Source organism: Corvus hawaiiensis, chromosome 2 (genome assembly GCF_020740725.1).
Source record: "Corvus hawaiiensis isolate bCorHaw1 chromosome 2, bCorHaw1.pri.cur, whole genome shotgun sequence".
NCBI lineage: Eukaryota > Metazoa > Chordata > Aves > Passeriformes > Corvidae > Corvus > Corvus hawaiiensis.
Genome location: NC_063214.1, coordinates 98,486,964 through 98,510,587, shown reverse-complemented (window position 1 = coordinate 98,510,587; position 23,624 = coordinate 98,486,964). Strand labels below are relative to the sequence as shown.

Here is a 23,624-nt window from a genome sequence, read left to right as displayed (position 1 = left end):
ACAGCAGCTGGGGAAGAGCACTCTCTTATCCATGACCTCTTTGCCATGGTGTTTATTCTGCCATCTCCTTCTCCCTTTGCTCCCTCCCCAGTGACTTTCACCTGTGGGACTCCTTCAGTACTGCAGTCAAATGAGCTCTCAGGCTGCATTTTGAGGGGAGGACACTGAGAAGCACCTATTTATGGTGCAAATGCCAGTGCCTTACAGGTTCATGTACAACAGGGCAGGCACCCTGATCACCAAATCTCATTCTGTTTTTTCACTCCCTGACAGGATTATTCTTCCTACTATGAAAGTATCTTTTCTCAAGGATCATGAATTTACAACACTGAAGAACCTGTGCAGCTTGATACAAGATGAGCCCAAACCTCCAACAGCGACTCCATTGATAAGAACATTTAATCTGAGGGCTGTTCAGGTTTAAGGTTCAGGGACTGAGCCTGGGCCTCTGCCTCCTAAACACTAAAGAATGCTTAGAGCAAAAGCATATTTCTGTGGCAGCTCATGGCTGCACAGAACATTCCTCAGGAAGCTGCTAAGTGCTTCCCAGGAGCATAAAAACAGAAATAACAATTTTGATTATCCTTTTCCCTACATATCAGTATCCATGTGCTTAGCTGGTGCTCAAGTGCATGGATATACAGTATGTCTCAAAGAAATTCAGATGTTGAATAAGAAATGAGTGAAGTAAAATTAACATTCAAAAGCCAATCATGGCTATCATTTAATTGGTGTCAAGCAATTGGGTTTCCTATCAACATCATACAATTTCAGTTAAACCAACTTTAAGTAAGAGCTCCTCCCTACATAATTTAACAAGTCTTCTTCATGTAATTCCTCTTCTTGCTCACCCCATAGTTATTCGTCCTTTTCCAAAGGTGGTAGTCAGTTTTTTCAATGCAGCTGCACAAAATTCACATTTTAGGACTTCTTGAGCCATGTACACTCTTACCTTAGGCTCTCAGTATTTCCTTATGCTTACATGTATATCATTCCTGTATGCTTTGTGTGATATTTCATTCCAGTGTAGATAAATGTTACAGATCCAGAAGTAGCTGGGATGCTGAGGGGGTACATACTTATTCATAGCATGATTGAGGGCATGGTATATGAAGTACAGAAATACAAAATGAGAGCAGAAGACAACAGACAGCAACCAAACTTGAACTGTGGAAGTCTGCCTGCACAGAGTTTGGCAGTTTAACACCAAAGTATGTAGTTCATTGTCTTTGTGTTTAAACTTTTTCTGATTAAAAAAAAAAAGTCAACTCAATAACACAGCTTACGACGTTTCAGGAGGAAGTCACACAAACCTTTTTACAAAGGTATACATGAGGTTCTCCAACTTTGTTTTATTTTTTAAATCTTTTATCACACATGGGTCAAGGTCAAGGAGCCTCTTCCTATCAGCTAGAGTCACTCTGGGGAACAGAAGAACCTCAAAGAATCCAAAGGGAAGAGGATGTTTGAAGGACAAATGTGTTTGCACTGTAAAAAGAAAAAGGAAATTCTATCACCTGCATACAGGTTGACTCAAAAGGGTGCTATATTTCCCACCCCTTCTAATCATCTGTTGAACACATTAGGTCTGAGTAACTCTTCCTTTGTTTTATTACACATTGTGTTAAATCACTTCCAGTGTTGAAGGTCCAAGAATATAAGGGGTAAAAATGCTCCACACCCTTCCTACTTCATTAATGAAAATTATTTAGCATTTGTTTGCATTTGGCATTGTTTAAAGGCTCACATTTAAAGATGAAACAGCAGGGGGAAAAAAGGATCCTGAACTTCTCTGGGTTTTTTAATTTATTTTTGTTCAGATCCTAGACCAGGAATGAAATGTGACGTTACATGCAAGTTTTATTCTCTTGCCAAAGGTTTGTCATGGACATATTTACAGAAAATAATCTCTTCCATAAATAGTAAAAACATGGGCAGCTGGTCCTAGACAGTACAGACTGCAATAAAGTTCTCAAAATGAGGTAGTTCATATCTTGAGGGTATGCGACAGACAGTACTATTTGAGACAGTGTGAGTCTAGCTGCTTTTTTAGGTCAGGTTGGAAATGGCATTTCTAAAGTCTTAAACATTTTGAAAGCTCCATAGGAGAAAAATATCCTTCCACAAAATAGAGGAAATATTCTGGCTTCTGACCTTTAAACATGTGAACACCACAAGGCAGGCAACATTGTGCCTCAAAAGTGTAAATCAGTGCCTCTTTACTTTATTGTCTCTTGACTCAGCCAGATCCATTTTAAATAGACATATTTTTGTAATATACAAGATACATTTTTGTAAAACCTCCAGGGATGTTCAGCCTAAGTCAATAAAGTTAACAAAGATGCAATAATCATTAATAATAATGAAAACAAGTATCTTTCTTATTTTGACATTGTAGAGGATATCAGTATCCTTGTCAGAAAGTGTCAACCAGAAGTTAGTGTGTTGCTCAGCAGGTGGCTTTAAAGCTTTTCTGACAAAAAAAGAAAAAAGGACAAGGACACGTAAAGAGGCCTGTCGGAATGAACGACATCGGCGATGTCTGACTGCCACCCAGAGGACCTCGCGGGGAAGTGACACAGCCGGGCTCCGGGGACACTGCCAGCCCCACGGCACAGCCCTTCCCTCCCACCCTTCCCTGGCTCTCCTAAAAGCTGATGGAGCCCAGGGACAGACAGCGGGCAAAGGCAGTTTTGCTATCTAAAGCTTATACTCTGGAGAGTTTCACAAACACTGTCTTTTCCCTTTTTTGCTGAGGGAAACAGTGTCACTCAATTCTCCTGTCTTAGCACTGATTTCACTGCATTTAATACCTAGAACTTCCCACTGGGATCCTTTTGTAGGAATTTCACGAGGCTGAATGTGTCCTTGCTGGATTTCCAGCCTCTATTTCCACACTTTCAGACAGGAATGAAGTTTGAGTTGAGGAGTTGGGATCACATCCTTAACTCACAATCCCCGTTAAAGGTGCTGCAATACAGATGGAGACAGCACCGTCTTCTCTGTTCACTGCTCGCTACACAAGCCTTTGGTTTTCCTCCCCTTATTTCACCTAACTACTGACATTGGAGCCAGAGGGCATTTCAGATTGCCGCTCTGGACTAGAGTCCGTCCCCTCCAACCCCACCACTTAAAACCATTTCTTTTGCAGTTCCGCATCGTCTTTCAGTCTTTGCTTGGCATTCGAGCAAACCTAACAAAATTAAGTGTTACCAACCCCCCTCAAGGCTTTAAGTATTCTGCTAACTATCCATGAAATGCTTTTGTTGCATCTGCTTACAGTCAGTGACAAAAGAATTAGAGAACGCCCCATTTCATGCTAGTGACTGTGCTCACTCAGCTCAGTACACTGTGCACACTGAACTTTGACACAAGCCTTGGTGAGAATTATTTTTGTTGGCCTATCAATACATTTAAAAATGTTCCAGCTGAACTTCGGTGGAAGCTGTCACATGCTTTCTTTAAGAGCTACAAAATTTATGGGTACGTTTTGCCATTCTAATCACTGTTAAATGTTCTAGGAGATATAAACATGATTTTCCAAATAGGAGTCGAAGTTTCTTTTCCCTTGGCTTTACCTTAACTTCGTTTTTCTTTCACTGTTAAAGATTATATAAGAGTACTTTATCTATAACTGAAAGCTAGTAATTAGATTCATCATTTAACTGAACTTTCTTTGCTATGTTATCTATAGTTCAATTAACTGTTCTATAGCCCTTTCTCAGGTGTTGTAGTTACTTGAAAAGAAATGTTGAAATCCTTTCCAACATCTCTTAAATATGGTTTCTCAACTGTTTTTGCTCCTACTGTGATATTAAATTTCTTTTGTGGCTAAACTGAACATGTTCTCCAGCAGGTTAGAAACTTCCCTGTGTGACAAAGTACTCCACTATCACTCCTTTAGCAGCTACTTCAGGTTTCCTCTTTGAAAATCCTACTTTCATGCTGTTTCTTACAGTTCTGTCTCCTTCCAGGTATATATGGTTACAAGTTTTGCTATTGCTCCTGCTGAAAGTGGTTTTGAGAACTTTGTATAAAATTTGACTTTTTAGCCTTCCTTAATGAAATCCAAACTTTGAGAAAATCCAGATCTGCTTTTCTGAAGGCCGACATCATCTGGCCAGATGTTTTCAGTGACTAATCTAAGTTATGACCTCTCTCTGAAAGCATAGGTCTAACCTGAGAGAAAGGAAGCAAACAATTAACTACCATGAGGTCTGAGAAAACCACACCAACTTCCCAAACCACTTTTTGCTCTTGGCTAGAAAGACTAGAAAGTGATTTAAGAAGATTACTATATTACTGTGTTTCCCTAGTGATAATTATATATCCCCAGGTCGCTTCTTGTGAATATTGCTATAGAGAAAATGTACACAGAGACTGATTATTAATTGCATCAGATATTAAATTCTTGTGTGGAAACTGACATATCACACAACTATTTTAATGTCTGTCTTGGTCTGAGAACCCCAGCAAATACAATATAAATTGAAGAGCAAAATGATTTAAAGAAACTTCAAGGGTTTAACTACAAAATGTAGCTACTGCTGTACACCAGAGTTTGCTGTCTCAACCTCCTAAGTTACACCCGCAAAATCCTGTCAGCTTCATAGAGTTTTAGTGGGCAATTATACCAGATACTGAAAAACTGCACATCAGGACAGAAGTTTTGTAATCACTATCTAGTCAGCAGACATTGACTGTTTGTATGGACATAATTTTAAATTTGGGAAGATTCCAAGCTGTATGCACAGGTATTGCACAGGCACTGGGCAGCTCCACTTCCTGAGCATGAAGATTTCAGAGAAGCAGAGACCTTACACAACTTTTCATATCTGACCTCACAGTGGTGAAGCTTGCCTGACTTCATTGGAGGCTCACATACTTCAGATCAAGCTAAGGCCCTGCAATCCTTTGGGAAACCCTAACAAAGGCATACACTAACAGCAGTTGAACAAATTTAAAATCAAGCCCTATGAGCTTGTTTTATTCCATGAAGAAATTCCTGAGCTCATTGTGCCAACACCCTTATAATCAAAGATAATGCATCTAGCAACAGCTGCTTAAAAGGTCATATTGTGCCAAATGAAATATTACTTTGTGAAAACCTTCAGAAGTCAGCTCTGAAAACTACATATGAGTATGTCCCACCACATAATACTGCTGGGATATATGCTTTTATAGCCCTCTTTCCACAGAGATAAATTAATCAGTGTAATCCACTGTTTTGTGTTAATCAAAGATACCCACTGTACTAGTGCAAAAATATATCTTAATATAGAAAATGTTGCCAGAGACAATTGGGACAAATGGTTCCTATAACTATTTAAAACTAAGAAAAGCTGATGGTTTCAGCTGCCACTTAGCAGTTTGGTCTGACAGCTCGGAAAGAGTAGAAAACTTTTGAGTATTTAGCATATGGCAGTCAATCTTATTTAAAGTTGTTTGACATTTTGTTCTTTTCAAGAATAGCAGCTCTCTTCACGAAACATGGATGCTCTTTTCCCTGATTTGATTTAAAAAGATAATTTTTCTTGGAGTAAAGGATAAATCAATAAAAATATACTACTGTCACTGCAGAATTGACAAAAACCATTGTGACAATGTCCTGACTTTCAAAAATATTTATGAATTGCAAGTTTCCCTGTACAACATCAGATCTGCAGCTGATCAGTATCTTTGCTTATTTTATTACTGTCTTTTTTGTCTGCCCTTTCAGGCACAATTAGATGATTTCATGTTATCTATTAGCCCTTTCCAGACTGCAGACACATTCTTGCCTCCCACATTGCTTGTCACCCCTCTTTCCAACTTTATGGCCACCTCCAGAGTATATTATTTGGTTGTGGTTTCCTTAGCGTCCTCAGTTCATGGTCTTTCCAGCTCAGGCATAAACTGGTGCTGTACACAAAGTTCCTACAGCAGACACTTAAATAGGAACACTGAGCAGTGCTTACTAAAACCAAGCAGTATCAATGAAAAGTGATTTAAAAAGTCTAATAAAGGTTGACTATGAAAAGCACAGATCTAATGATTACTGATTTGCTCCACTAAAGGAACTGACTTGTTGCCTCTGCTGTATTTTCAAGGAAACTCAAAGTACTTAACAGTGATCTTCCCACTGACTGCCAGGGCTTCTCTCCAACAAGAGGGTTTATATTGCGTTGAATCATCAACATCAGAAATATTTTTGTTCTACCTTTTGATACCTAAAATGACAGAAAAACCATCAAAGGTCCTCCCAGTCTGGTAAAACTTAAAAAAAAAAAAATACAGGGACACAGTCCACTGCAACAGTCAACTCTTCATTACACAGAGCAAAAGGAGAAGCACAATCCCCTGCAGACACCAGAACCAGCTGTGATTTTTAAGGCTGTAGAAGTGTGCAGGAGCGAAAACACAGGTCTCTGCTCCTGTCAGTGGGGGACTCCAGAGATGTCCCACTGACTCTCAGTCTAAGTCAGAGCTACCTGGCTTCCAGATCCAAAATACCTCAAGCAAAGCCAGTTTGTGTACTTTTGCAGTATGGTCAATCCACACAGGGGTGATACACCCATCAAGGCAAACAGAGAAGTAAAATTTATGTAGGTTTAATAATACAGATACAGTCTCAGAATTAGGGAAAAAAATATATGCCAAAACAAAATTATTTGCTCAAGTTTTCCTACTTCAAACCAAAAAAAAGTCAAAACCAGCAGTTACATTAGGAGTCAATTCTATTCTTATCTCCTATTTAGCAAAGATTTTTTTTTAAATTGCAATACTTCATGCTCAATGACAAAAGCATGCTTGATATTCTTCTTGATTTCAACTTTCACTGTGTAATGCTGAGACAGTGAAATCATCATAAAATATTTATACTGAAGAATGAGGATTTATACTTCAGTGCATTCTAACTGTTAAGTCTAAGATGATTAATCATTCTGTATTACTTACAGCAAGGTTCCAGTGTTGCCTCCATTTACTCATTTCTGATACAGAGTAAAAGTAGTGCAAATGGTCATGAATGAGAGAAGGAACATTTTTAGAAAAAGTCAGCGCATGGAGAGTTTTACTCTTCTTTGTACAGTCTTTGTTCTGAATGGTAATTAAATGCTTAACATGTTTTTTCTGCACACACTAACAGCTAGCACGTCTTATCTCAACAGCTGCTTGAAATTGTTCTCAAAATCTAGGTAGGCATAAAAGAGAAAACATAGCTTCAGTCTTCTTCTGAGTAGCTCAATAAAATGTAGGCAAGCATTCAAAACTCTAATCAGTTTAAAAAGATCTCACACTTCAGTGAGGTTTAAGAGAACAGTCAAGTTATTATGGAGAAAACCAAATAAGACGTGTAAGAGGCAATAAATGAAGATGTTTTAGGCTAATCTCTCTAATGGAAAACAGTAAGGTATTATTTATTATTTTAGCAATATTATGTTTTTCTAAAATTTCTGTACCTTTTGTTCGGCAAGTATGTGATACCTGACATTATATAGCTTAAAACAACAGCTTGATGTTCAGTGTAATAATAAAGGCTTTATAGGATAAGGGCCATCTGTTGCAATTACGCTCACTTTCTGAATTTTCTGAAAGGGATGAAAACCCTTAGAGTTTGTCAATTACATGCCCTTGATAAAGTATGAGTCATGTTAAAGGAGTTTGGCATAGAAATGCAATTTTCATGGAAACAGTCTGATGAGTGAACATATTAAATGTACTCTAAATATGGCCATCATATTGATGAAATTATTCTCAAATGGGAGAGAAAAATATGGCAATGTAATTTACTCGTCCATGTCTAAAATGCTCTTGGGTAATATTTCTTGGGCATTTCACAGCTTTTAAGTCAAATACCATTTTCAGCACATTTTCTGATGAGACCATTAATATGATTATTTGGCGAAATGAATTTTAATTAAACCCCACTAAATTGTAGGGTCTGGAACTTCTTCCCACACTATGGTAGAAAATATCTCTCCAGATGTTAATCATTAAGGCATTAAAGAGTAAGCCCACTTCCGCAGCTCCCGAAGCTCCCATAGCAGTAAAGTGGTGTGGGTGGATTGCTGAAGAGTGTGGGAGGATTGGAAAAGGCCCTTCAGCGTTTGTGCACTTCTGCATGACATGGAAGCCAGATCAAAAGGGTTTCCAGTGTAGGCAGAATGTTGGCTGTGGATGGTGTAGAGCAGAGTGGATACGTGCTCCCACATGAGAAGTGGAGAGCAGATGTTCTCTTATGTGGTCTCCTGGGGTATCATAGGAGTTGGGCATGGCAGCCTTCTCCTAGCCTGGATCTTGGCTAGGATCAGTCTTTCTGATCTGTCCTCTGATTACACAACATTCACATAGATTTCTGAAGTAACAGGTACCATTACTGATGTGTGTGTTAATGGGAACCACATTTAGCAGGGACATGTTTCAAATCCAAAGGCATTTGTTGGAAAGACCGTTTCTAGAAATATTAAAGAGGCAAGCAGGAAGGATGCTCCCCTTACTTTTCCTGACCAGGTTCTGTCTTCAGGCCTAGAACCAAGTGGCAGGCTGTCCTTATTCTACACAATGAGCAAGCATTGATCTGAACCAGGTTCATGCATGTTAAATGCATTCCAAAATACCTTCAAATACCTTACTTGGCCATCGTTTTCTAGGTATAAATATTCATTCACCTGTCTCTAATGTCAATATCTGCATTTCTTACACAGTCTAAAATTATATGAGTATTTCACTATACACCTGCTTAAAGTCAGAGAAGTTTGTGATGGAACCCATTAGGAAGAGTAGAGAGTACACTGACACACTAGAATTTAGTATGTCTTCTGTTACTATGGACTGATATTTTTCTTTTGTCTACATTTTTAAACAGCCTAATGTGAGGTAGTTTTGGATTCTAGCATATCAGACAAGGATCTATTTCTTTTAAAGAGAACATTTCGAGACTCTGGGCTATGCAAATGAAAAATGCCAGCAAGAGCTCTAGCAAGCAGACAGGAATACAGCTGGAAATAAATTAAGCATAAGGTTTAATACTATTTATTTCCCCAAGCTATCATTTTCTAAAATGATCTTGTTACAATATGCTGGCATACTCTATGAACTGAAAACTGATGTCTTTCAACAAAAGAGTTATAACATGTCTCTTTCGTTCCACCGTGACTCATTTGTACTTGTTACTGAACAATAAGATCAAGCTATCAAGTAATGAATTGAGTTTTGAACCTTTCACAAATCTTTGCTGTATTTGTTTTCAATATATAGTTGACTTTTATTAAACAGACATTAATGGGTCATTAAAGAAAGGAGACTCCATCTGAATGATGTTTTGGACCTTGACACTTTTTATCTGTGTCACAAATTAATCTGTGCTCTGTTACAAAGAAAATGATCTTGCTTGGGCCTCCAATTAAGTAATTTACATTCCTAGTTCGGGAAAACACCAAAGAAAAGCCACCAACAGACATTCTTAAATCCCTCATCCGTAAATATGCAGCTATTGCCTTCGAGACAATGCAGAAAACCAGCTGTCTATTTATTTCAAAGAATAAAACAATCCCCAAAACAAAAAGCAAACAACCCCTCCATCTCTTTTAAGCATTCCTTTGGGTGACCTAAACAACTTACCTCGAAAAACATACCCAAAGCAACCACAGGATGAAAAAACTGGTTTACATTCATTTATAACGGTAGATATACAGCACATGTGCATTCACAAGAGAACACATCATAGATTAAAATCTCAACAAGCAAAATTGGAGAGATAAGGAGAGTGATTGAATGTCTACAATATTTACCAAAGCAGGTAATTTACAGGGGGAATTCACGGAATGCTTAAGTACGCTATAATTTTTCTTCACTGTTACTGCTTTAAAAGAAGACTTTAAAGGGCCTTTTTTGTTTCATACACAAGAAGTTTGGATAACTGAAATGGGAACTTTAAAACTCATTTGCAAAGTTCTAAATATTTTTTTTTCCTTGACCTGCAACACTTTTCTGTGCCTAAGTTGATCATTAACCTCCTTACTCCTACTGCAAGTCTTTGCCTCCCACAGCTAACCCTGGCCAGGGTTCATTGATTATGATGCATCACAGCCGTCCTGGAGAGCAATCTGCATGGCATGCTGAGAGGAGCATTTCTGAGTGGAACTGCTCTCTTCACTTCCAGAGGTGGTCAGGATGTCAAGCCTGCTACCCACTGAAAAGGCTGGAGATGAGGTGAGGGAAAGGTGAGAGTGACAGGTTAGCATTCCACTTGATGGGGAAGGAGAGAGGGCACGGCCACACTGGGCAGGAGTTCACCCCACAGTGAGGGCATTGGCCTGCTGCCCAGCCCTGGCCCTCCTGCCCCCTGCAGCCACAGGCATGGAGATGGCTGCTGTTGGGAAACCCTGCAGAGGGCACGTGGCCTGGCCTTGGCAGTGCTCCCTGGCGGTGCAAGCCTTCACGGAAAGCAATGGCTCACCTGACTCCCGGTAGATTTTATACCCTGTGGCTGAAATAGGCAAGAAAATGAAATGGGCAGAGCTGACTTACCTTTTGCCCTTTTACTCCACTGCAATCACATTTTCCACAACCGGAACATCCCTGAAAATAAAAGAAATGGAGAATTAAATGTCTGAACTGGGTGACAGGCAGAACATACTGCAATGAGCCAGGGATGTCAGCAGCACCACACTGACTGCAAGGCTCGTCAGTGCGGGGAATATTTGCTTAAACCCATACAGTAACTTGAGAGAAGTCAGATCAACTGGTGCACGGGTAAAATCTTACTTTGAAGTCTAGCTTTGTGTTACCAAAGATGCTCTTAAGTCTATCTGAGCTACTCTTCCTCCTCATAGTTATGAGGCAACTGGTAAGCAACTCACATAAGCAGTCAATTGCTTTTACTGTTGTCATGCTCCTCAGAAACAAACTATGAGGAAAAGAAGCAAAACATCTGTATCAGTGAATATTCCACCAACGCACAGGAGATCCTTCAGCAGCCCCTTCAGGCCATTATTCGGAAGCAGTCAGGGACAGCACCTCCCCTGAGACAGCTTTCAGCACAGATGCTGGGCACCTGTCCCTCTACACCTGCAGGCTCCACAGTCTACTGGGATCTCAGTACTTCTGGGAAATGAAAAGAAAATGTACCTAATCCGTTTTGAATTTGGAAAGCCCCCAGTGAGACCAACAGATATTACTCCAGAAAGTTAAATAATACAGTAACATTTTTACTTGGTAAATACATTATATTTTTAAGTAAAGTATCAAAGAGAAATGGGGTTTTAATAATTAAAAAAAATAAATAAAGGCTGTCCAATAAAACTACAGTGCTATATCCTGAAAAATGTATTGCTTTTGTTGACACCCTCTTTTTGTATTTGTACATCCACTGAATTTGTTTCTTGAAATAGAATTTTCTCCATACTGACAAAAAGCAAAAGTAGTTACAATTTTTTATCTTACATTATTACAGTATTTTACCACGTTATATTATAAACTCGCACAAAGGTGAGAAACACTGATTAGAATGAGTTTTTATCATATAACATAGAAAGAGAATTGGATCTGAAAACAACACCAAGACATGCTGCAGTGCAACCCCCATAAGGATCAGAAGGGAAAAGTGTCACCCACTGAATAATCGGCTTTACTCCTTGCAGGACATGGTTATGCCTGGAAAAACATTAGGTCTCCCATTACAAGAAGTGACCTGGTATGACCTCTCTTAGTTTTTCAGACCTGATGAGATCTCAGCTGGAGGACGCATGCTTGCAGCTCATACTTCCTCCTCCAGCATCATGTAGAATGTTATCAGTCTTATCAACACATCCCCTAAATTCTGAAGAAGTCTGTTTTAATTGCGTCTGGGAATGTACTTAAAATACGTCACTGAATCATTACAAACATCTGTTTTCAAGTTAATCCCTGCATATTTCCTTCAGCCTATTATTTAACATGCACCGTTTTAGAAAAAAAGTATGTTGTTATTTAAGTACGGTTTTGTTCTCAAATTTAGCATAGCCAGAAGATTGGGCTTGTGCTTTTGAGCCTCTTTTTGTCCCCACAAAAATGAGTCCATTATATTCAATTTTTCCCGTTTCTTAATGCCTCAGATTAGAATAACTGCAGGCGAGGAAGGTAGGAAGGTACTGAGCACCAGGGAGCACAGCTGCACAAGGTCCCCTTTGGGGCAAGGGCTGTAGCCTGCTATGCCAGAACAGGCACCTGCCTTAGAAAAGCTGCCTTTATTTTACAGCAGCATCATCTCCTGCTATCACTGACTGCAGCCTCTGCAGGTGAGTGGGAGGTTGGCCGACAATGACAGCCACTACTGAATAGCATGATCCTCAACTACTAAAAGGCATTCAGAACCTGAGGGATGTGACAACATTCTGCCTATACTAGGAAGAACTATGAGGTTTTTCCCCCTGGTTGTCAGGGAAGATGGGAGGGCCAGACTGGAAGAAGCTTATGGATCAAAGATCACTCTATGGAGGTCAAAGCGGCACTTAAGTTATGAAATACTGGAAGACAGAAAGATGATTACAGCAAGTACAGGAATCATCACAAGGCAATTAAACTGAAACTATGCAAATTATTGTTCATTTCTAAACTTCTTTGGTTTTAAATCAGTCTCATGACATAAATAAACCACTTAATGATTTCCCACTACATACGACTAGAGATAAAGAGACAAACAGAGAGAAATAACTTTGTCATATCTCCCAGACATCCTCATTGAGACAATGCCTTCCCCAGAAACTGCATGCAGCTTGGAACAATCACTGCTGTCCTCCAAGTGCCAAAACAGAGAAGGAATAGTGCTGGGCAGGAAGCATAATCTGTGGGGGGGAACAGCAGATGAAAAGGCAGGCTCTTTATTCCTTGTCTACGAGCCAGTTACAGGCTAATCCAAAGATTTTGGCCAGGTGCACTGCACCAGGTACCTCCCCTACTTTGCATGGTACACAGTTTTCAAATACCCACAGCTTCCTTGCACCACAGGCCAGTGTCTCGTGTAACACGAGAGGACATTAATTTTATCTTACTCCTCCCACAAAATATAAGTCTGCCCAGAAGCAGAAGCTTATTTTAGTGATGCAAATTGCTTCACTTCTTGACAAGGATTTCCATTTCATTCTCCCAGACTGTCTGCAACTGATAAGCTTAGTGAATCATCCTAGCAAATCAGTATTAAACTATAAAAAGATTACGTCCCTTCAACACAACACACATGGATGTGTTACATGAAGCCTGAGTGTTTGCCTAAAGGACAGCTATTTATTTTCTACCACATTAACACAGAGTTCAAAAGAAGTTCTGCTAATGAATGGGCATCCCAATCCGGACCTCTACTTCCTACGACCCACGTACTGAGCCTTACAAGCCTTAAGCTCTGTCAGTGACAGAGCTGAGAAAGCTGCTAAATTCCCTGCAGCAGACAGAACAAACTCTGCTCTGCAATGCAGCCTGTAAGACATCTGTCAGATCACAGCTACAGACTTGTTGCGTTTTGCCCTGTTTTTCCACGTCCAGCTACTTTCCTGGCATTTGAGGACTACTGCTTGGAACTTGCACAGGAACGATGCAAACAGCCAGATGAGCAGCCTAGGAGGGAGTCGACTGCCATATTTGGGAATGCACCATTTCTGGAGACTACAGACATCTCCAAAAAAATACAAAGGCAGAGTCAGTTCTTGGAAGCTCCACTCTCTTACAGAAGTGCATTTCTCAAGATAAAATGTAGTTCTCTTTCCCACAACATCACCTCAGGCTCTGCTTACTGAGTTTCAGTTGCTGAGCAGCCACCAGCTCAGGCTAATTGCTTAGGTATCAATCAAGTTCACAATGTAACCTGTAAAGCACAAGTGTATGGTAATTTAATTAAATGCTCTAGGTTTACTTAACTCTGTTCATGTTAAAAATCTCATTCCAGGGAATGTAGCTACTTCTGCTGCACAAAATACAATGTCTTTCAAATCACAGAAAATTCTGTGAACAGGTGAATGGTGAGGCAAGCAAAGATTTCAAAATTCTCTGATTATTCACAAATTACCTAGTGCTTCAAAAAGTACAAATAATCATAACTACTTCATCTCTTCATAATTACTTCATTATTTCATTATTAAATCATTATAAAATTACAATTTCTGTTTAGACTGGATGTTTGAACTGATGTTTTCTGATTAAACAGTGTAGATTTCTCACTCTACATTGCTTTAGTTCAAGCCCCAATTTGACTTGAATTCCAACAGTAGTTTCAAGCTGAAACCCAAGAAAGGCTAGGCCAATAGGATGGCTGTTTGACAGCAACAAATTTAAGTCTGAATCTCCTCCCTCCACAAAATCAATCCCCTTCCACCTCAATGTAAACCCAGTCTCATGGCAGGACAAGAGATTTATCCCTATGTAGCAGACACAGCACTTCTTCCTAAGCACATGTCCGTACAACTCATGTAGCTGACATGAGAGCTGGATCAATAACGTCTTCACATTTCACATCCCACCAAATACAGAAATAGGGAGGTGATGCCAACTGCAGGACACTTATCTTGCATTCCTCTCATATTTTCTTCTCTTTCCAGAATGTCAAAATAGCTCCCTGTCTGTATTACTATTCTTGTCTTCACCCTTAGATATAACTACTGAATTAGCAGAACTGCTTTTTTGTTTGCAAAGTATCCCTAGAGGAAATCACTGCTATATTCCAGTTAAACTTAGTATTTTTGTTAACTGATTTTACAGTCCACTAACTACTTTGAAAAAAAATCATGTAGCTAAAACTCCTGATTTATACTTAGCTAGAACAAAGAAGACAACAAAAAAATCCACACTCTCTTAGCAATTAGCAAAATTTAGTTATACATCCTTACTGGAGTTGATACAAAGCCAGTTTTTCTGGACTGATGATTTGAACTTCAACTCTTAAAATGGTTCAGGAAAAGGAACATCTGCTATTCCTTCATTTTGAGGACTTAAAGCAAAGACCAGAAATTAAGCACAGTTCTCATGTTTTTTGTAAACCCATCAATTTCAGATCTCTACAGACAGAAAAATAGTGGACAAAAGGAAAAATCTGATGATTTTTTAACGTCAGCAAGCTCCAGTCTTTCCTCCTCTCCCAAATTCTTTTTCTCATTATTAAAAAACAAAACAAACAAAAAAAACCCTCTGCAAACCACAGTTGGCAGCTTATCTTCATGTCCCTTTTTTATTTTCTTCCCAGCAAATTATGGGTAGACTCCAGTTATGACTGTTCAGGGAATTCCCCGAACCAAGGGAAGACTTACTGGTTTTAAAGCTTTAACCCTCTAGGTCACCAAATTAAGCTCAGCTCTCGTCAGCAGTGACTGGATGTTTCTGTCACACAGTAGCTATTTAAAGTTCTTGGTTGTGTCACTTCAATTTTCTGTAGATCAGTCTTCACAGAGGACAGGAGAACAGTGCCATTCAAGATATCCTGTGGGATGCCACCTGCTTTAAGTTGCCAGGCCAGGTGGGAACAGCTCTCCCCTAGATCCCTGGGCATATCTGCTTGGTCTATGTAAATATTTCAAAAGGTGCCAGATGCCTGTGTTTAAGCAATGGAAATAAGTGCAACCCAATAATCTCCAAAGGCTCATTAAACTTAAGAATTAAAATACTCATTCTCCTGAAGACCTTCTTTGGTTGTAGGTTGATGTACATGAGTATAACAGAAGGAAGCAGGAGTGGTCCCCACTTGTTTCTCTCTGTAAATCCAGAGCCCTTCTCCTAACATATCTTCTGGGGATTGCTTTAGACCAGAAGAAAAATCTCCTGGAGCAAACCTACACAGTGGAAAACTGTGTAGGCATTTCATGATTACTTGTATGTCAGTGCACGAGTTAAGTAGTCTTGTTAGTCTGAGGGAAACTTTAAGATTAGAGTCCCAAATTAACATATTCAAAATATCTGAAAGAAATGGCCAGTCATCGTCTGAAGTACTGCTGTGTATGATGAAATCTGAACTAATTACAACAATTCAGTTCTGGTTTTATTTAGAAGTTTGGCTCAGTTGATTGGAGCATGATGCTAGTAACACCAAGATTGCGGGTTCAATCCCTGTATGGGGCCATTTACTTTAAGAGCTGGACTCAATGATCCTTTTGGATCCCTTCCAACTCAGAATATTCTGTGAACCTGTGAAAAGCCTTGTACAGTTTTCAGAAAATAATCTAATTTTAAGAAAAACTCTGTAAAATATAATTGGAAAAAAATCATTATGGTTATTGGGACAGGAGGGGGCTGTTTATATATTTTTAGCAGGGTTTGTCTGTTTGGCTGGTGGGAAGGCTGTTTTGTTGTTGTTTTTAGTGTTACCAGAATCATGCAGGATGTTCATACAAAAATTGCAGACAGACCAGAGATTCTTATCTATCTCCACTGTACTTCAGTCACTCAAGGGAATATTAGAAAATTTTTAGAATTTAGTAAATTTTAAATTAATTATTCATGAAAATATTTATTTTGTAAATTAGCATCAGTTGGAAGTACTTCACTTAAAATATGTTAAAAAAAGAGTAATGTCTTCTTAATCAAAAGAGTATCAGATTGCTGGCGCTGAAATGTTTTGTTGCTGGGACCTCATTTTTTACATTCTTTTCCAAATTCCCCAGGGATCTATCCTGGAGGTAGGGTCATGGGACTACCCTAAAGACTGCTTTGTGAACATGACCTTCCTGTTGGTGATGTGAACATCGTTTTCACAAAGTAATGCAAATCCAGGGGGCTTCCCGTTAGTTCACAGGAAATATAGTTATTCCTGTTGTTCCATATTTGGACAAAAATGACATTTAAAACAACTGTTTCCTCTAACCACATTCTTTTACAGGAAGTTCTGGAAACAATCAAGGTATCTGCTTACTCAGGGAAATTTTCAGAATATTACATTATAGAACTCCATTCCGCACAGCTCAAAGCAAATAAGTGGTTTGTGAATACAAACTAATCGCATTATCACTAAAATATAAAGCCTTCCATGAGCATTATCTACAAGAGGTCTATTTCCATGGACTGTCTGATACTGTTCAGCCTCCAACAAACAGAAGACTGTATTTACCAAGTGACTATCCATCCAGTAGGTTTTGTACACTTTTCCTATACAAGAACTCCACTTTTAGCTTTATTTTTGAAGAAGTGAAAAAAATTCCAGGTGCCAGTAGGATCCTCTGGCATTGGAGTCCCTGGTGTTACCTCACTGACAGCTGAGGATTAGAGCATGTTCGAATCACTGGGCTTTGAAACACCCAGTGATAAGAGCTTTCACAAATACATTTCAAAGGGCGTGACCCTTCCAAAATCTGATTATAGTAATCATTGCTAACAATCGTCACTCAGCTCTTCTACTTTGTGAATGGGCAAACTGAAGACAATTGATACAGGGAAAAAGCTCCCATTCCTCATCTTGCTAACTTGAAAAAATCTGCAGGGAGGACAGATCCCTCCCTATGGCTGTTGCAGAGTTTACCACCCTCTTCGTATACAACTACCCTGGAGGTCACAAAGCAAACCGCTCCTTGTCCTGCATGGAACAGATCGAAACACCCTGTCTTGTAACTCGCATCTTTGGTGAAACTGGCATTAGCAATCCCCAGGTATACAAGTGGAAGGCTAACCAAGCATCAAACTTCTTTCTTGTTCATGAGGCAGAGATGTTGTGGACTCTTAAACAGATCACTCAAGTTTGTTTTTCTTGCTGCCTTATGGGATGGATCCACACAACCACTTACAGCACCTGCCAGAGGTACAAGACTGGATCTAGCCATAAGCTGGCAAGATGGAAACAGTGTCATTACAATGGTGTGGTGGCTGGTGGTGCCAGAAGGACAGGTGGCAGTCTTCTTGCTGTCTTCTCGATAAATGCACACCTGGAGGGCTTCACAGCTTTCTAGAAATGTCTCAGAGTTTCTCTGGCCTCTGTGCCTTTGCTGTTCAGTGCACAACCCCATTTTCACAAGCACAGGGGGTACCCACAATAAGCCTGAGTAGGGGTGCTTGGTGTGGTTGAAAACCTGCCCCAAAACAGTTCCAGCAGGGAGGCAAAACACAATGCCACCAAAACTAGGCAGAGGCCGAGGGAGAGGCAGTGGTGGCCACCAGCCCAGCAGGCAATGCAGCCCCTCCCAGCGCTTCCCCAACCCAGGCTGGAGGCAGAACCAGGATGAGAGAGAACTGCCAAGGTGGATTCCCTCCTTCCCTCTTCTAACAGGCAGCAGCCTTCTCTAAGCAGCATTGGGAATGAGATAAGAGATGGCTGCCACGGTGGCAACCACCCCCAGAACTGTGCCACCATGGGCCACAAAGGGCACAGGACAGAACATCCCTGAGGCTGCTGATGGAAAAGCCACCTCTTTGCCACACTGTCCACCCAATTGCTAAGTCTTCCCTTTAAAAATCAGCACTTGTCTGGCCCCAGCAAGCCACTACATTGAGGAGTGCAGTGAAAGAGAAGTCTGCAGGGGAGGTGAAGCCCTCCTGCATCATAGCCCCCTCAAGGCATTTTCATAAACCTGAAAGCAAAGGAGATGCCTCAGGAGAAATATGCAGGAAGCCAGTGAAGCCCTTTTGCAAATGTGTACAGCACATCCGTGAGCAGTGCCTTCCCTTCTGCTAGCTGATAAACATGAACATCAACATAAACAAATACATTTAGATGTAACAGCTTTTAAAAAACACAGTGCTGGGAAGCAGAGGTCTTCAGCGTCCACCACCCTTGCCTAGACTAAATAAATGGAGAAGCAAAATCCTCTTAGTTGGGATGCACACCAAAGAATGTGAGAAAAGCACAGAAGATAAACTGTACTTCTATGTTTAAGCACAGAGAAGAAACCCAAGCGACACACAGTCCAGCAGAGCCACAGACTGCTGTGTCCTGAACTCACACCACCCGAGCAGGTGAGCACAGCGTTTTCACTTCTGCAGCTCCTAATTTCCTCTTACCACCCTCCTGCAGTGTGATCCATCATCAGCGGAGGAGGTTGTGTGCACTTCCAGGTAGCACCATCACCATGGGCAAGGTCTTGCCCAGGAGACCTCCTGCCTTCATGTCACATACACTGCATGACCAGGGTCCACTTGCTCCTGCTTAGTCCTCTGCTCCCCATCAGCAGTTCCTTACCTTTCAGTTCTCGCGAGTCTGAAATTGCATTACTTAGAAAACAATGAGGTCTCTGTCAGATAGAGCATTTAAAGATTAGCAGATTTAACTAGAATATATGCAACTTTTATTGCATAAATTTATCAGAACTGTCCAAGTGATTTCTTGAGTAAAACATGTGAAGTTGTCTTTTCTTCTAAAAGAAGCCTCAAACTTTTCAAACCTTCTGACAATGAAATAATAATAACAATTAATATAAACAATTTTAAATACTAGCTTACTCATCTCCTCAGTAACACTGGGAAGAGGAGACAGGTAGGGTAGCAATGGCCTCACTCCAGCCAACAGACTCAACAACGACTCATCAGATTGTTAACAAGCAACTAACGGGTACATTTTAAGAGCCTTATGGTATTCTGGAAACAGCAGTAGTAACCACAGCAGTTCAACATCCTTGTCAAACACAGGATTTAAAAAGCATGTAGCATGTTTAGTCTACTTAGCAGCCAGCCAAAATACACAAAAATTCATTCTATAAACCCACTTTTCTTCCCCACAGATCTCAAAGTTCTTCCAAACAGGTTCATCCTATGGCAATATCACTGCTACAGTAAAAAAAAAAAAAAAAAAGCTGTATTTAATTGCTCTAGTGAAAGATTTCAGCCACTTGTGGCAGGGAGTCAGCTCTAGAAACTGCAGTGCCACAGGAAAGGTCTAAAATTGGAAGACTGCTTCCTAAAATGAAATATGTTTTTGGACTATTTGTATTATAATACGACCATAATTTTTGGACTGGAAGCAGTACCTGAAGTCTACACTATGCATTTTCTCTCAAATAGTTTAACAAATTGCCAGTCAACAATCTATCTGGGCACCTTCTCTGAAGCTCTGTCTGGCAACTTTAGTTCAGTTACACTAATAATTTTAGCAACAAATTGTTAAGTTATTTATCTGTTTGGACTCCTAAAAAGCCATAAGGGGAAGTACTGCTTTCTGTGCTCCTTAACAGGCCACTGAATCTTGTCTTTTGCTCCAGTCAAGGATGCCATTGATTACAAGCTGCTTTTTCCTCAGGACACACCAACATCTTTTCTCCTAAAGACTCTGCACACCCCAGAAATAATCCACTCAGTTCAAGCTACATTTCAAAGGACATTACTGCATATCTAAAGACTCTGTCTGACTGTTGAGGAGTCCCAACTTGCAAAAGATATTCCTCTTAAATGCAAAGTTCATGGTTTTACAAAAGCTGTTGCTCAATAGAGAAGTGAAGAATCAGCTCCTGCTCAGAAGCACAAAGATGACTGACCAGAAGTCAAAAAAGTGTTTTTTTTCTTTCCTCTGCGGTTACAAAGAAATGATCCCAAAAGACGCTTCATTCCTCTCTGAGAAGCACCAGCAAAGTGGTAAGACTTGGGCTTTTCCAAGTTGTGTTGCCTTTTAAGAAAGAGTCTAGAGATAAGAAAACAGGAGGAAAAAAGACCTCAAAACAAACCCAAACCCTCAAACCGTATGTGACATTAAGCAACTGGACAGATAATTGAGAAGCCACCCCCAAATCACTGTTTCAGTTCACAAGTCTGCTGCACAAGACTTTACAATGCCCCTGAGGCATTGCCTCACATCTGGAGCAAGGTGCTGGCTCTAGATCCTTCACAGACAAAGACAGCAGCAGGAGAATACCTCCTTCAGTGAACAGCCTCTGCCTTTAACAAATACACGTGGACACCTGTTGCAGTGGGGATCCTGCAACACGCATATACCAAACCAGGAGTCCCGTGGAAAGGAAATATATAATGGACAGACAGATTCTTGCTAGCTGTTTCAGAGAGATGTTTATTTCTCCAGCCGCATGGCCGGAGCTCTGCTGAGGAACTGTTCCAGTCACGGGACCAAGGGTCCTTCTGCCCGCACAGGGAACACAAACCAACCAATGGGAACGAGGCTGAGCAGGGGCAGGGAAACCCCGTGTCTGTGCCCTCAGGGCCCCTCTCCCAGGGCTACACGGCAGGGGAGGGACCCCAACACCTCACCCGTTTTATTTTAATAAAAGGAGAATGAAAACAACTGGATAAACATAACAAGAACCGTTTCAAAACAAAACAAGCCACCCTCCTGAGTCTTTAAATGTCCAAACAGATTCTCTGGAACATCTTAGGGCTGACAGAAGGGAGACAGAACTCTCTGAGCATGCTTTGTGGGGAAACTGAGGCAGGAGAGGGTTTAACTTCTTCCCTCCCCCTTTTCATCCCCCACTCGGCATTGGAAAGGGATTTTTGGGGAAACAATTGGCAAAAGCATGGTTTTGTGAGGGAAACCATGGATGAAAAAACGGATTGGGAGTACACTGGGGGTAATAGGATATAGGGTAAAAGGGAAAGGTGGGATTAGGGAAGGGAAACTGTAGGGGGGGCTTACAATGGAGATACTGTCTAACATGACTACGATTTTTTGCATATATACTGCCTTTTACAGGAGCACCATCAGGCCCAGTGACCTGCGATGCTTGTAACCCTTTTCTCCCTAGTACAATATTAAATTCCACCACCTCTCCATCTCCCAAGCTTGGGATGCATTTTTCAGGATTATTCTTTTTAATAGCAGTTCTATGCACGAATATGTCTTGCTGGTTGTCACACCTTGTTATAAAACCATAATTTTGCTTAACATTATACCATTTTACTATCCCTAAGGTCTTAGTTGCTATGATCTTTTCCTTTTTCCGAGTGGCTGCTGTTTTCTGTCTCGCTGCGTCTTTGCTCTCTCCTTCGGTCGCTCCCGTGTTGGAATTGTCGGAGCTGCTCATGCCTGCGCGCTCTTCCCGGGGTCGCGTTCGGGGCTGCGCAGGCCGGGCCGGGCCACGCCGCTCAGTTCTCCGTGCGTCGCCTCCTCTGGTCGCAGCTTCGCTGCCGCTGCCGGGCGCTGCACCCACGTCTCGGCCGGGCCCCCGAGCGATGACCCCCCCGCGCTCCGCTCCAGCGCGCGTCTCGGCTGGGCGCGGCTCCGCTCCACCGCCATCGCCGCCAGCCGCCGCCCGCGTGCCGCCCCTCTCGGCCGGGCGTTCACGGGGCTCGCTCCACCACGCGCTGCACAGGGCCGGGCAGGCACCGCCGGGTCCCGCCGCGCCTCGCTCCGCCACCGACACTGCGGCTCGCGTGGCTCCGCCCGCGCGCGGGAACTGCCTCGCTGCTGCTCTCAGAGCGCTCGGTGCACGTGGCCTGGGCCGCACGGTCCCTGCGCCAGGCTTCCCTTCGCCAGGACACAGCTGACATTGCTCAACAGTCTCGGTAACTAAATAATATTCACGAAAATATTCTTCCATCGGCATATATTTTGACTCCAGTATTAACTGTGTCCAAACGGTTTTCCAAAAGCCCTTGGTAAGAATTAAATCCCAAGAAACATAGAAAAAGTTCTTAAACAACCATGCCAGGAAGTGTTTCAGTTCTTTTTGAGCTTGAATCAAGCTAAAATTCACAAATCGTTGTTCAAGAATCATTTTAAGTTTAAGATAAATGTCCATATGCGGCTCTGAGAGCCAAGAGTCTTCCCACGGTTCCTCCATAGTTTAGATATGGAATAGCAAAGCAAAACCAAGAAGAGGAATCCAAAGTTTCCAGGGTTTACTCACACAAATCAGTCGCTTAGGGATCGGGGATCGTTCTGCTCTCAAATCTCCACCATTTGTTGCAGTGGGGATCCTGCAACACGCATATACCAAACCAGGAGTCCCGTGGAAAGGAAATATATAATGGACAGACAGATTCTTGATAGCTGTTTCAGAGAGATGTTTATTTCTCCAGCCGCATGGCCGGAGCTCTGCTGAGGAACTGTTCCAGTCACGGGACCAAGGGTCCTTCTGCCCGCGCAGGGAACACAAACCAACCAATGGGAACGAGGCTGAGCAGGGACAGGGAAGCCCCGTGTCTGTGCCCTCAGGGCCCCTCTCCCAGGGCTACACAGCGGGGGAGGGACCCCAACAGACACCCATAGCTCATGACAGTTTGACTCTCTTCTACCTGACTTCAACAAAAACAATGAAGATGAGCTTTACCACAGCCTTGCCCTATGGACTGCAAAACTTCTCTGAGAATTAGCAGGGATGGAGAGGAGTCCATATCTTCTGCTACTTGATGAGCAGCAGTATCACAACACTGGAATGTAAAAGCTAACGATGACTTGAATGACTCGCAAGAGTCCACAGTATTTGTATGCATTGGGCTTACAGGGAGTGGATGGATTGGATCTCTTTCAGGATGTTGCTGTCTTCCTTGTCCATCCAATGAACATCAACATTACATGGAAATGGAATTTAGGTGCAAATTAGATGGTTTAATATCACACTTTGTCCCATTAAATGCACATCTGCAGTAGTTACACCACCTGTTGGATTCAGTTCTTAGTTGAGCCTTATGGCATAAAGGAGTTCAGAGAAAGCCAGAGCAAATCATCAGTATGGCTTTTATTGCCCTGAAGTCCTGTACCCTGAACCTCTAACTTGCTCTGAATTCCACCCATAAACATAGGAGAATATTTATTCTAGTAG

General features: G+C 41.4%; 1 protein-coding gene across 1 annotated transcript in view; it reads right to left on the bottom strand.

Moving 5' to 3' along the window:
• Positions 1 to 23,624, bottom strand: part of COL4A1 (collagen type IV alpha 1 chain) — a 122,941-nt gene that overhangs the window by 60,602 nt on the left and 38,715 nt on the right. The window contains exon 2 of the mRNA XM_048328302.1: positions 10,510 to 10,560. Coding sequence (XP_048184259.1) covers positions 10,510 to 10,560 — 51 coding nt within the window. The remainder of the gene's footprint in view (positions 1 to 10,509; positions 10,561 to 23,624) is intronic.